This window comes from Saimiri boliviensis, chromosome 18 (genome assembly GCF_048565385.1).
Source record: "Saimiri boliviensis isolate mSaiBol1 chromosome 18, mSaiBol1.pri, whole genome shotgun sequence".
NCBI classification, from domain to species: domain Eukaryota; kingdom Metazoa; phylum Chordata; class Mammalia; order Primates; family Cebidae; genus Saimiri; species Saimiri boliviensis.
The window spans coordinates 2,418,830-2,432,017 of record NC_133466.1 but is presented as its reverse complement, the minus strand read 5'-3'; the positions used below and the strand labels follow the sequence as shown (position 1 = coordinate 2,432,017).

Genomic DNA, 13,188 nt, shown 5'->3' with positions numbered 1-13,188 from the left:
AGGCCTGCAGACCAAAGCCTTTGTTGAAAGGAAGCGCTCAGGCCCTGGCGTCACCGAGTGTTTTGTGGCTGCACGTCTCTGTGTGACCTAGACTGGAGACAGAATCCTCAGCTATCATCTGCCCAAAACAGGATTTCCAGTGTTCCCCTGCCTCGCCCCATCCTCTTCTGTGAAACAGGATTTGCAGCGTTCCCCCGCCTCACCTCACCCTTTTCTGTGTCACATATGCATGGCAGTGGACACCTGAGTAGTTGCCCCTGGGACAACTGGAGCTGTGACTCTGCGGTGGGTCGTGGTAGGAGGTAGAGACAGGGTCCTGGTCCCCACACCGACCGAATGGGAGTCTGAATTCAGCATTTCCTTTCTCAATGGTGCTTGGTGTTTTTCACGCAATCCCACATCCCCATTGCTCCCACCAACTGATGCTCCCTGGCTGGCCGCTCCCCAGGAGCTGAGAAGCCTGAAGGGCAGGCACCAAGGAGCGGGAGCGAGGACGGTCAGATGTCCCAAGCTCATCTTTGGTTGTTGAACTGGTAGTGTCCTGTGTCTGTTATTCTAGTTCCCCACTCTCTCCCACAGGGACTGGCAGTGAAAGTCCTAGTGATGGACCACGCGTCAGTGGGGACAGTGACAGCCATGGGCTGGGTCATCAGCTCTGACTACAGTGTCCAGCGTGTCCCTGTGCACATCCTCTAGCAGTGACATTAGTTCAAAAACCCATGCATAACAAATAGATTTTTTTTAACAGAAGAATTCCAGCTAGGACCTCAACAGCTGGGATCTTCACCCTGACCATCCATGCTGTGAATGTCAAAAAAAAAACAAACCCAAACAGTGGCGGGGCGCAGTGGCTCACGCCTGTAATCCCAGCACTTTGAGAGGCATAGGTGGGCGGATCACCTGAGATCGGGGGTTCGAGACCAGCCTGACCAACATGAAGAAACCCTGCCTCTACTAAGAACACAAAGTTAGTGGGCGTGGTGGCCCATGTAATCCCAGCTACTCGGGAGGCTGAGGCAGGAGAGCCGCTTAAACCCGGAAGGCAGAGGTCGCGATGAGCCAGGATCGCGTCAGACTAACCCGGATCAAGCCCTTGGGTGGAACTGCAGTTTCCGGGGTACAGCATCCCGGGGTCAGCGAAACCGGGAAGGTCGCTCCGCGAGAGGCAGTCACGGAAGCGTGGGTGGTCCTGACCCCGCGTGGGTCCTGACACCCAGATGAAGACGAGTGGCCGTTCAGAAGGATGTGGACCCTGGGTGCCTGTGCTGGTGAGTTAAGCATAAGACGGAGGTAAGAGGCGCGGCCGGCTGAGCCGCCCCGAGACAAGGCTGCACCGCGGACGGCGGGAAGGGCGCGGCGCCTGTGGAGGCGTCCGAGGAGGGCGGCGCTGGGGACCACGAGTCGCCGGCGTCGCTCGGCCGTGGGCCCGAGCCCTCAGCCACCACCCGAAGGGGGACACGGTTCCCGGAGCTCTACCCGGAGGCTCTGCGCAGGCGCGACCCGCCCACCGGCGCATCACGGGATAGGGCTGCGACGGGGGCGGATTCTGGAACTCCGCCCCGAGGGGGGTCTGCGCAGGCGCGGCCCCGCCCGCCAGCACGGGATAGGGCTGCGAAGGGGGCGGATTCTGGAGCTCCGCCCCGAGGGGGGTCTGCGCAGGCGCGGCCCGCCCACCGGCGCACTCAAGGGATAGGCTGCGATGGGAGCGGATTCTGGAGCTCCGCCCCGAGGGTTCTGCGCAGGCGCGACCCCGCCCCGCCAGCACACGGGATAGGGCTGCGAAGGGGGTGGATTCTGGAGCTCCGCCCCGAGGGGTCTGCGCAGGCGCGGCCCCGCCCGCCAGCACACGGGATAGGGCTGCGACGGGGGCGGATTCTGGAGCTCCGCCCCGAGGGGGGTCTGCGCAGGCGCGGCCCCGCCCGCCAGCACACGGGATAGGGCTGCGAAGGGGGCGGATTCTGGAGCTCCGCCCCGAGGGGTCTGCTCAGGCGCGGCCCGCCCACCGGCGCACTCAAGGGATAGGCTGCGATGGGAGCGGATTCTGGAGCTCCGCCCCGAGGGTTCTGCGCAGGCGCGGCCCCGCTCCGCCAGCACACGGGATAGGGCTGCGAAGGGGGCGGATTCTGGAGCTCCGCCCCGAGGGTTCTGCGCAGGCGCGGCCCCGCTCCGCCAGCACACGGGATAGGGCTGCGAAGGGGGCGGATTCTGGAGCTCCGCCCCGAGGGGCTGCGCAGGCGCCGTCCCGACCTGCTGCGCCTTTGTCGGCGGGCGGCTGCACCTTCTCTGTCCCCGTGCGACCTTCCGGCCCCGCTGGCCTCACCGCAATGGCGGCTGTGAGGGCCCCGGTGGCTTCGAGGCTCGCTGCGGTATCTGCGTTCGCGTCGCTGTCCCCCGGCAGTCGGACGCCTTCGCAGCGCGCAGCCCTTCACCGCTCCGCGCCGCGCCCCGGGGCCAGGGTCGCGCTGGTGAGTGGACGAGGGTGTGCGGTCAGTTCCCGCCTCCAGGGCTCAGCCTTCTCCGTTCCCCGCCCGAGGTCGGCCCTCTACCCCGGGTCAGCTCCCGCTCCTCTCGCAGGTGCTGTCTGGATGCGGAGTCTTCGATGGGACCGAGATCCACGAGGCCTCGGCGTAAGTCCTCAGGGGCAGCTGGTCCTCCACCGCGGGGCCGCGGGAAGGCATCTCTACCGGTGCAGTTCACTCTTTTTGAACCGTTTAGAGGAAGTATGTATTGTATTTTATTTTTCACATTTATCCTTTGAGACAGCGCCCAGTCTGTCTCAAAGGGTAAGTACAATGGTGCAGTTGGCTCACTGCAGCCTCTGCCTCCTGGGTTCAAGCGATTATCCTGCCTCAGCCTCCCAAGTAGTTGGGACTACAAGTGTGCACCACCACACCCAACCACCCAGCTAATTTCTGTATTTTTAGTAGAGACGGAGTTTCCCTGTTGGCCAGGCTGCTCTCCAACATCTGACCTCAAGTGATCTACCCGTTTTGGCCTCCCAAAGTGCTGGGATTACAGGCCTGAGCCACCGTATTTTAAATACCCTATTCCTGGGTGAAAAAGCAAAAACGACTGGCAAAACCCAGAGAGACACTGAGGAAGAACAGTTTTTAAGTATCGCATATACCGTCACCTAGAGGTCATCACTCAGCGTTTCACTGGAGTGTTTTTCAGGACACACACATTTTGCAAACATTGAGCTCGTGCTTACCTGTTTCGCAAATGTTTCTGATGCCCGGGAACTGATTCCCACTCACTCGGTTCTCAGCATCATGGTTTTAACAGCGGCGTGGTATTTCTGGGTCTTAGGTTATTGTATGTGTCACTGGTCAGCTATTGCTGAGTGGGTGGTGGTCTGATTTCCTATTTTACTGGAAATGACCGCAAGCCAAACGGGTCGGACAGGAGGCCACCACCTGCCAGGTGTCTGTAGTTCCAATGTGGTTCAGGGTGACCTGGAGAGGGGAGAGCCGGGTGGTGGTGAAGGGGTGTCAGGCTACAGAGAGGGCCTGAGGCTGGTGGCTTTGTAGGCTGCCCACCCCATGGGGTTAGAGTTGGCAATAGGCACGGTGAGCTGGGGGGCAAAGGGCCAGGATATGTTTCATGATTCGGCCTTGGGGTGAAAGAACCGGTGGGACAGAAAATAGCCACAGAATAGCTTGAGACCTCCCAGATGGAGCAGCAAGGTCTGCGTCTGGGGTGTCTGGGTGGATTACTTATGGGTAGCGGAACCCGGGTGCCAGGGCCAGGTCCTGACCTCTCCCTCTGGCAAGTCACAGCACTTGGTGCCTCGGTTTCCTCCTCCACATACGGGCAGTGAGGGCGGGCTTACTGGGTGGGTGGACTTAGCGGGCTGTCTCTTGTTGGCACCAGGAATTGCGGATGCCAGCATGAGCCCTCATAATGTCAGCTGTTGTCTCCAGGAGGAGTCTCTGTTGCCCTTGGGGAGATGGAGCTGTTTGGCCTGTAGCGTGGCTGGGTCTCTGTGCCTCCCCTCCATCTGTGCTGTGAAAGTTGAGAGAGACTGGAAATTGAACTAAGTAGTGACCGAAAGTCCCTCACATCCTCTGAGCATGTGGCATTCTGCGCGCACTGCTGCTGCTCACTCTTGGTGCCCACAGCGAGCCACTGGAAGAGGGCAGCCAGGCCCTGGGAATGCCCAGCAGCTGGGGACCCACACGCCTCCAGGCTGTGCCCTCAGTGGCGTCACTTGGCCCCCATGCTCCAGTTGGGACCAGCCAGTCTCTGTAGCCTCCTTCCGAGGGTCTGTTGTAGTCCTCACCACCAACCCACAGTGAATTGGGATGGGGGACGAGGGGACATTTGGCTTGGTATGGAGCCAACTGTAACTTTAGGCAGAGCAAGTAAGATATTAATGTACATTAGGAGTTGACTCCTGGCACTTAGCTGAAATGCTGCTTTTAGAAATGTGTTAACATAGAGCTGGGTGGGGCACCTCGTGAAGAGTTGTCTCTGGTTTTCTCCCGGGCAGGATCCTGGTGCACCTGAGCCGTGGAGGCGCTGAGGTCCAGATCTTTGCTCCTGACGTCCCTCAGATGCACGTGATTGACCACACCAAGGGGCAGCCCTCCGAAGGCGAGAGCAGGTGTGGGGATGGGATTGAAACTTGCTCCCTGCCACCTCCCCCGTGGCAGCCTTTGCTGCTGGCTTCGTTGAAGCCGAGTCTTGGTGCAAATGAATGTCCTTCTGAGCAGCTGTGCTCTGGCTGTTCTGGAGGAAGCGCTGCCACGGCTCAGTCGTGTCTCTAGTACTGAGTGGACGAGCGGCAATGCCAACTGTAGCCCGTAGAGAGAGTGACGCTCTCCTGCCTTGGTCTGGAGCAGAGGTGGTTTTCTCAGTTCGGTCGCCCACCTTCTTCCCCCATCTGGGCTCCAGATCGTTTTTGCTGGTTCCCAGCAGCGTGCCTGTCACTGCGGGGTGTGGTTCTGGCCTGTGTGGTCTGAGATCTGTTTCCCTTGCCCGTCCTGCCCAACAGCCTGGGCAGGCCATTCCCAGGTGCCTTCCTGGCTTCGGACCGTGAGAGGTCGGGCTGGAGACTGGAGGAAGAAGCCACAGCTGCCTCCTCGGGCTGTGCTCCTCCCCAGTGGGGCCCCCTTGGTTTCTCTTCCTGCCTGGGACCCTGGCTTCTGCACTTGCGCCTTCGGCCCCACACCTGGGGCTAGCAGCTTCCTGCGGTTGCTGGCCCTCGAGTGGCTCGCTGGTCCTGAGCTGTAGCTTCTTCCCTTCCCCGCTGAGTCCCACCATCCTGATGAATGCACAGACTTCCGTCTGCTTTAGACACACGGAGAGACTTCCACTTCTGGTGGGCCTTGACGGACGGCATGGAAGATTCAGAGTGATTTGGCACAGGTTCTGAGGTGCTGGTCTGAGGAGCCCAGCACACATTTAGCGTTGCTAGACCCTGTTGCCTTTCCAGGTAGCAAGCAGACATGCTGACCTGCAAGTGAGTCCCTATGTGGCTGGCAGCCACGCGTGTGGAATGTGTCGTCTGTGGTCTGTGCCCCACCCCTGTCGACAGCCCTCCACCTGCCTGCTCAGGCTTTTTGTCCTGTGCTCTTTCCCAGGAATGTTTTGACCGAGTCTGCAAGGATTGCCCGTGGCAAGATCACAGACCTGGCCAAGCTCAGCGCAGCCAACCATGATGCCGCCATCTTTCCGGGAGGCTTTGGAGCGGCCAAAAACCTGTGCGTATTTGAGCTTTGACGTCTTCCACTTTCTGTGCAGAGCAGATGGGAGCGGGGTGCACAAGCCTGCTGTCCAGTGTGGGCCGTGGAGCGGTAGACGGGAAGGGAGTGGTGACAGGAGCAGCCTCTGGGTTAGGTCTGCACAGCGCACCTGCCAGCTGTCTGACGTGGGCAGCGCAGAGGTGGATGGGAGGGGTGGTGACAGGAGCAGCCTCTGGGTTCAGGGTCTGAGTGGTGCATGATCCTGCTCTCTGATTCTGGGAGCTGTTCCTAGGGTTGGGCCTTAGGTAGCGTTTTAGCAAGACTCGCTTTTTCTGCTTCTCTGCTCTCTCATCTCCGAGCATCCCTGGTACCCAACAGCTGCAAGCGTGGGGTTGGGGCTCCCTCTTATCTAATCACCATGCCTCGTCACATTGAAATCAGTCTGAGTATTTATTCTTTGCAGATACCAGTTTTCTCTCTCTTTCTGTTGCCCAGGCAGGGGTGCAGTGGCATCATCCTGGCTCCCTGCAGCCACAATCTCCTGGGCTCAGGCCATCCTCCAGCCTCATCCTCCCGAGTAGCTGGGACTATAGATGCATGCCGCCATGCCCATGTTTTCATTTGATTTTTTATCTTTTGTAGCCATGTATGTAGCCCAAAATGGTCTGGAACTCCTGGGCTCAAGTACCCTCCTGCTTCGGCCTCCCGAAGTGCTGGGATTACAGGCCCGAGCCAGCGCGCCCAGCCCCAATCCTCTTATAGAACCTTGCCGTGTGAGAAGTTGGTTTTCTTCTGGGTGGTCAGGGCAGCCGTGCTGACGGGAAGACCGGAGGCCCGGCTCTGCTGTTTTGTTTCCACGGTAGCTGGAGCGGGAGCTGTGGCCGTCTGGCCAGCGCCCACTTGGTGGCGTCCTTGAGCTCCGGGTCCTCTTTCCCTGCTCTGTGTGTGTCTCTCCCTCTGCACATTCTCTCTCGGCACCGCCCCCATGGCCCTGCCTGCCAGGTGGAGGCGGTGCCCGGGACAGCTCCGCCACCGTGTCTTGAGTGTGCCCGTGGCTTCTGTACCGCTGCATGGGTGGGCGGTCAGTCCCAGCAGGGCCGGCCCCGGTCAGCAGCTTGTTTTGAGGGCAGGCTGGAGCCTGGCTGGCCGCTCGCCCCGCCCTGGGCAGCCCACACCCAGAGCCGAGGGGCAGGCAGTGTCCAGCCGAAGAACCTGCCCTTCCTTGTCCCGAAGCCGCAAGCCTGCGCCTTGCCTGCGGGTGTCGGGCGGCCTCCCTCCTCAGACTCCAGCCCTCTGCTCAGCGCCCTTGGCCGCGCCCTCCCGCAGCTCCCACTGGAAGCCCCGCCCCGGCCTCCCCTCCTCCCACTCCAGCGAGCCCTGCACGTGCCCCTGACCTCACGCGGCCCCACGTCAGGCTCCATCTTTTGTCCACTGTCCCCACATCGCCGCTGTCGCCATGAGGCTGCCGGTGGGAGACGGGCAGGGAGCGGCCTCTGTCATCAGGTTGTGCTCCCAACACACCAGCGTCTCCTGAGAGGACGCGCCGAGTTCACAGATGGCCCGGCCTCGCCTCTGACTGCTAACACTGGGGTGGCAGCTGGAGGCCGTGTGGAGGGCTGTGCCCTGGCATGGCCCCTCCATGTTTTGCCAACCCAGAGGCACAGGCCTGAGGCATATGGAGGTTCTGGGGTCAGTGGGCCTTGGCCTTGGCATTCAGGGCATCGATGGGCCCTGTGAGCCTGAGTGTTTGGGTCCATATCCCTTGGGTGAAGCTCCCGTTCTTACTGACCTGTCCAGAAGACGGATCTGGGCTCCTGGTGAGCCTGCATGGCCACTGGCCCAGCCGTGCTTCCGAGGCGGCTGCCATGGTAGCATACACAGCAGGGGATGGTGCCCAGTGGGCACGAAGCCCATGGGGGGCCACTTCTTCCCCTTCCAGCCCCAAACCTCTCCGTGGTGCTGCTGCCAGGTTGTGTGTTTCCAGAGAGACTTGGTGTGTGTGGGAACGTGAAACACTGACCCGCGGCAGCATCTTCAAGCGTCCTTCCAGGCCTTGCCACCTTAGCAGCGTGGCCTCCAGATGTTCACCATGGTTTCACAGCAGCGCGGAGTGACCCCTGAGCGAGTCCCTGCTGGTGGCCAGGCAGAGGGTTTCCGGCGGTCCTGCTTGTTTTCTGAGCGCTCTGGAGGTGTGCCTGGCCTGCGCATTGATGGCGCGGCATGTTCTGATGAGCTCTGCACCTTCCGAGGCGGTCAGCGTGGGGACGGTGGACCCCCACTGCCTCCGGAAGATTCCTGGTGCTCTTCCAGCAAAGCCATGTGGAAAATCCCAGGATGGAGGACTGGCGTGCATGCCTGCTGGCATGGAGCCCGGGTGGGGTCGGTGGGAAGGTGTATCCCCTTGTAGATTTGGTGGCATTGCCATATCGCATGGCCCAATGGGCAGTGTGGAGAGAACCCCCCACGCTGTGTGCACCCCATAGCTCCTGCTCCTTAGCCTGAGGTGTGGACGCTGGTGTCGCAGGTGGACTAGCGTTTCTTACTGAGTGTACGTTTTCTGTCTGGAGGCGGATGGCTTTGCTTTTCTTGGAAACTCTCCTGGAGTTTCTTGCCACCCCTTTGTTCTAAGGAAAAACTCATGCACGTGTTTCTCCTCCTCCCCCTACAATAGTGGTCCACGCAAAAGGCTCCTGTGAGCAGGTGGGAGGGGTCACTGCTGCCTGTCTTCTGATTCAGTTCCAACAGTATCCACCCGGGGTAGCGTCTGATCCCACGACTCTGGCCCCAAGACTGCCCTGCAACACACACCAGTCACTATGCTGAGCCTCCAGAGCTGACTGATTGGCTTCCAGTGGGGGTTCCCACGAGCCCTGTTTACTGGAGTGGCTCATTGAGCTCAGGGAAACATGACAGCAGCCTTCTCCCCCAGGGAGTGGGGTCCCTCTCAGGAGAGGGTCTGAAGACCACAGTCAGAAAGGTGGGGAGCAGTAGAGTCCTGCCTTGGGGCAGGTGAAAGGCAGCAGGTCAGAGGCTGCCTGAGGTCTGACGGCCGATGTCGGAACAGAAACGAGAGCCGTGGGAGTTAGGACCCGGGGCCCTGCCTGGAACTGGCAGCTGCGTCTCAGCACTGCAGCCTGGGCTCTGCCAGCTGCTCTGGAAGGCACCAGGGCATGGGCCGTCTCGGCCTGCTGCCTTCCTGCCCACCTCCTGATCTGCCTGCTTTCCCTGCTGCTTTCTGCTTAAAAAACAGGAAAAGATGTTAACATGAAATGCATACCTATAGCCACGTGCCTGTCCCTCGCTGCCATTGACTTGGGGTCTGGAGCTGTGTCGAAGAAGCCCCCCAGGAAGCGAGACTGGTTGTGAGGCTGTCTGAGGAGGGCTTTTCTCTCCTGGCAGGAGCACGTTCGCTGTGGACGGGAAAGATTGCAAGGTCAATAAGGACGTGGAGCGTGTTCTGAAGGAGTTCCACCAGGCCGGGAAGCCCATCGGGTGTGTATGGGAGTGCGGGGGAGCAGTGGGAAGAAGGGGGTGCCTGGCCCTGCAGTCTCCGGAAACTCACAGATGCTTTTCTTGTTTTAACTGATGGGATTTTACTCAGTGTCACTGGTGACTTAACAGGAAGGAGATAGCACACTGCATTTCCCTCGTGGAGACCTGGAATTCTCTTGGCTCCCAGCGCCATCCCTAGGCAGTGCCTCGGGACCCCAAGCCTTTATCAGACCCCTTCTCCTGAGGAGCCCCTTAGCCACGGCAGCCTCCTTCCCTCTGACCTCTTTCCAGTCACTGCAGCACATGCCCTGTCCCTGACGCCGTCTGCTCCCAGCTGCCTTCCTCCCTCCCGGGAAACCACAGCCACACACGCCCCTTTGCCCCTTTAGGGGCCTGACAGCTGTGAGCCACACCGCAGGTTGCCAGGATATGAGGCCCTGCCCCTTCCGCTGTCGCCCCTGGGTGGCCGTGAGGTGCTGGGCAGCGCAGGTCACTGAAGGTCCTGCTGTAGGCACAGTGCCTGGCACACAGAAGGGCCTCTTGGCTGAGCAGGAAGGGGTTCCTGGTGAAGCAGCAGCAGGTCCCAGGGGTGGGTGCGGCAGGGCCCTCAGCTGCAGGCCCAGCCGGAGCTGCTGCGGCCTGTGCGTCGGGTCGGGGTGTGTGTGCCCGCCGGCCTGCACTTAAGAGGGTGGCACTGCAGGTCAGAGGCCGGCGAGGCTGCTCCTGGCCCGCTGTGCCTCCTTCCGTAGAAGGGGGTCTGCTGTGACCGATAAGTGCAGCCATGCTACCTGTGGCTGGGTCACAGACCATCCCACACCTTGGGGCTGGGCAGTCGCATGTTCCTCTCTGCGAGTGGACTTCGGCCGCCCTGGACTCCTGCCAGTCTGGGGTGTCCCAGGAGCAGTGCTCAGCCCACAGCGGTTGGGGCTCTCCTCGAAGCTCCGTGGCCTGGTGGCTGAGGACAGCTCACTCTCAGCCTTGAGTCCCCTGGTGCTGCCTCCACCACGTCCCGTGGCCGCAGCCTCGGGGCAGCTCCGGTTCACAGGGCCCCGGTGGTGGAGCTGCCTGGGGTCGTGGCGCGGGTCACGTAGGCCATGCGGCCTGGGTGCGCTGCCCGCCTGACGCGTGTTCCCACCCGTCAGCTTGTGCTGCATCGCACCCGTCCTCGCGGCCAAGGTGCTCAGAGGCGTTGAGGTCACCGTGGGCCATGAGCAGGAGGAAGGCGGCAAGTGGCCTTACGCCGGGACCGCGGAGGCCATCAAGGCTCTGGGTGCCAAGCACTGCGTGAAGGGAGTGGCCATATCCTTCCTGGCAGGCGGGCCCAGCCCGCGGTCACGCTTGTCCCTGAGACGTGTGTAGGGGCTCCCCCCTCCCCCACCAAGGGCTGCCTTGGCCTATGGCTTCTTCACCAGGCAGCCCCTTCAGTGGGAGCTGCACCTGTTGGTCTGCCTGTGGGGCCTCCCATGGTCGGCACTGCCGCCGTGTCCGAGGGCATAGGGCAGACGGCTGTGACTTCCCAGCTGGCGCCGGGTGGGCTGCAGACACCTGGCGGGCACGCAGCTCTGGTGCGTGTGGTAGGCAGGTGGTGCGGACCCCCTGGTCTGATTGTTGAGTCTGCTCAGCGCCTGCATGGGGCTGCTCTGGATGCTCTGGCCCAGGAGGGTGAGGGAGAGTGTGTACGAGGGTGGAAAGACAGGTGCTGGGTGTGCAGGGACAGGGGCTTCCTGAGATGCTGGAGGAGGGGCCGGGTGTGCAGGGACAGGGGCTTCCTGAGATTTGGGGAGAGGGGCCGGGTGTGCAGGGACTGGGTGTGCAGGGACGGGGGCTTCCTGAGATTTAGGGGGAGGGACCGGGTATGCAGGGAAGGGGCTTCCTGGCTTTATTTGGGTGGAGGTCCTCAGGCCAGTTTGGATGGCCAGGTGATTCCAGCCAGCCTCGTGGCTTCCGGCCCCTCCGGTCGAGGTGTACCCCCGAGTTCTGAGATGATGAGCTCAGATCACCGGTGTGGCTACAGCCTAGGGAGACTGGGAGAGAGGCCTTGCCTGGACCCTGGAGAGTATCCACGTGGGCCCATTTCAGCCATCAGAACTGCCTGGTGTGCGGAAGGTACTAGGGTGAGTAGACCGTGGGCCCGGTCCCTTGCCGGTGGTGTGTAGACTGTGGGCCCGGTCCCTTGCCAGTGGTGTGTAGACCGTGGGCCCGGTCCCCTGCTGGTGGTGTGTAGACCGTGGGCCTGGTCCCTTGCCGGTGGTGTGTAGACCGTGGGCCTGGTCCCTTGCCGGTCGTGTGTAGATCGTGGGTCCGGTCCCTTGCCGGTGTTGTTCTGAAGGCTGCGGTTCCTCTCAGCGGGGCAGCTGTTTAGTCCCGGGCAGCTTTGGCCTTGGCCCATCTCCCTCCCTGCGGCCTTCCTGTTGGGCTGGAGCGCAGGCGGGGCTGGCCCCCGGCCTCTGTTCTTGGTGGTTGTGGAGGCCCTGCCCAGGTTGTCTGTGGCGTTGGGGAGGCTCGGCCTGGCTGGCCTGTCCCGATCATGCTGCTGGTTGCCCTGTTGCCTGCCTCCCGCGGTCTTGGTGAGGACCCCTGGCGTGTGTGGGCCCCCGTGGCAGGGCAGCTCCTGGCCGTGTGTGGGTGTTGGGCCTGTGTGGTGCTGGCTGAAAGGGGTCCTGGGGGCAGTGCCCTGTGTCCTGGAATTCCTGCTGCTGCCTTCCTCTAAGATGCACGTGGCAGGGTCGGATCCCTTCTTACTGAACAGCGTAAATCATGCCGAGAGCGGGGTCCTGCCAGCGCAGACTCTACAGGAGCAAGTCCCCCTGTTCCGAGTTTTCTGAGAACAAAGTTCGGCCGCGTGGTGAGGGCTGCGCGGGAAACGGGGGCGGGGGCCACGCCCGAAAGTCCCTCGGGTCTGTGCCGGCGGTTTTTTCCTTAACTCTGCACACGAAGCTCATGTGGACCAGAAAAACAAGGTGGTCACGACCCCAGCCTTCATGTGTGAGACGGCGCTCCACCACATCCACGACGGCATCGGGGCCATGGTGAGGAAGGTGCTGGAACTCTCCGGAAAGTGACTCGCAGGACGAGGCCCAGCTCGGCGCCTGGACTCGGCCTCAGCCCCGCCGAGGAGCTGTGTCCGCTCTCCGTCCCGCGGGGGCTGGCAGACCCTTTCTCCTGAAACCTGCAGGCGCGCTCTCTAAGGCGGGCGTGGCGCAGTGGACCGGGGGTGCTTCCCCCGGCGTGGCTGCGCTGCTCTCACGTTGAGGGGCCGGGGGCTGATTCGCTCTCTGCCACGGGGACTCGCCTCACTGTGTCCCCAGAGCAAAGCGCAGCCAGCTTTTCTAGAAGTAGAGAATTCCCCGTCTGAGGTTTTCCAGCTCGGGTTACTCCGGGTTTGGAAGGAAGAACGTTTAGCTTTGCAAGTCTCCTCATCAGGAAACCAGAAGCACCACATCGATGGGCCATTAAAGGTCGATTCTCTATTCTGGAGTGACTTTGTGTTCGGGGGTTTCTAAAGCAGGCAATCCCTGCAGCCGCAGCCAATAAACACCTTCCCTAAATGGAAACCTCCCACAGCCGCGTTTCGGGCCTGCTGAGACTGCTGTGTGAGGAGGGCCCGTGAGGGTTCTTCAATGAGTCTCAGTTCTCTTAATTTGCAGGAAGAAAGGGAAATTGCCGCTCCTCAGCCCCCGAGATTGACCTCTGGGGAGTGACTGTAGCGTAGGTCCCAGGCCTCGGGTTCAGGAGTTTCCACGTCCCGAGGGAAATAAAGTGCGTTCTGTTGGACTCTGCCGCGTTCATCAGTGTGTGCAGGATTGTTTTGGGGGAGAAGCATTTGGGGTGGGAGTCAGGTGTCTGCACACTTCATGCGGTGTCTAGTATCCCTTGCTTTTGTGTCTGTCTCTGCCTGAGCAGCCACGGGGCCGGGCCAGCCTGCGAGGCCCTGAGCTCAGTGGATAGGGCGCTGCTGCAGCGTTGGGGTTGTGGGGGAAACGCTGCGCTGGGCCCGGAACGAGTGGGG

General features: G+C 61.5%; 1 protein-coding gene across 3 annotated transcripts; it reads left to right on the top strand.

Moving 5' to 3' along the window:
• Positions 1-1,122: 1,122 nt before the first annotated feature.
• On the top strand, positions 1,123-12,953 carry GATD3 (glutamine amidotransferase class 1 domain containing 3). 3 transcript variants are annotated; one of them, XM_074389142.1, is made up of 7 exons: positions 1,123-1,268; positions 2,575-2,627; positions 4,493-4,606; positions 5,586-5,705; positions 9,087-9,179; positions 10,322-10,478; positions 12,113-12,953. In XM_074389142.1, the coding sequence occupies exons 1-7, from the start codon at positions 1,218-1,220 to the stop codon at positions 12,239-12,241; spliced, it is 717 nt and encodes a 238-aa protein (XP_074245243.1). In that variant the 5' UTR covers positions 1,123-1,217; the 3' UTR covers positions 12,242-12,953. The 3 variants fall into 3 exon arrangements, with proteins under 3 accessions (XP_074245243.1, XP_010336523.1, XP_039336441.1); XM_010338221.3 differs by lacking the exon at positions 1,123-1,268 and adding an exon at positions 2,154-2,465; XM_039480507.2 differs by lacking the exons at positions 1,123-1,268; positions 2,575-2,627 and adding an exon at positions 2,634-2,720.
• Positions 12,954-13,188: the final 235 nt, after the last annotated feature.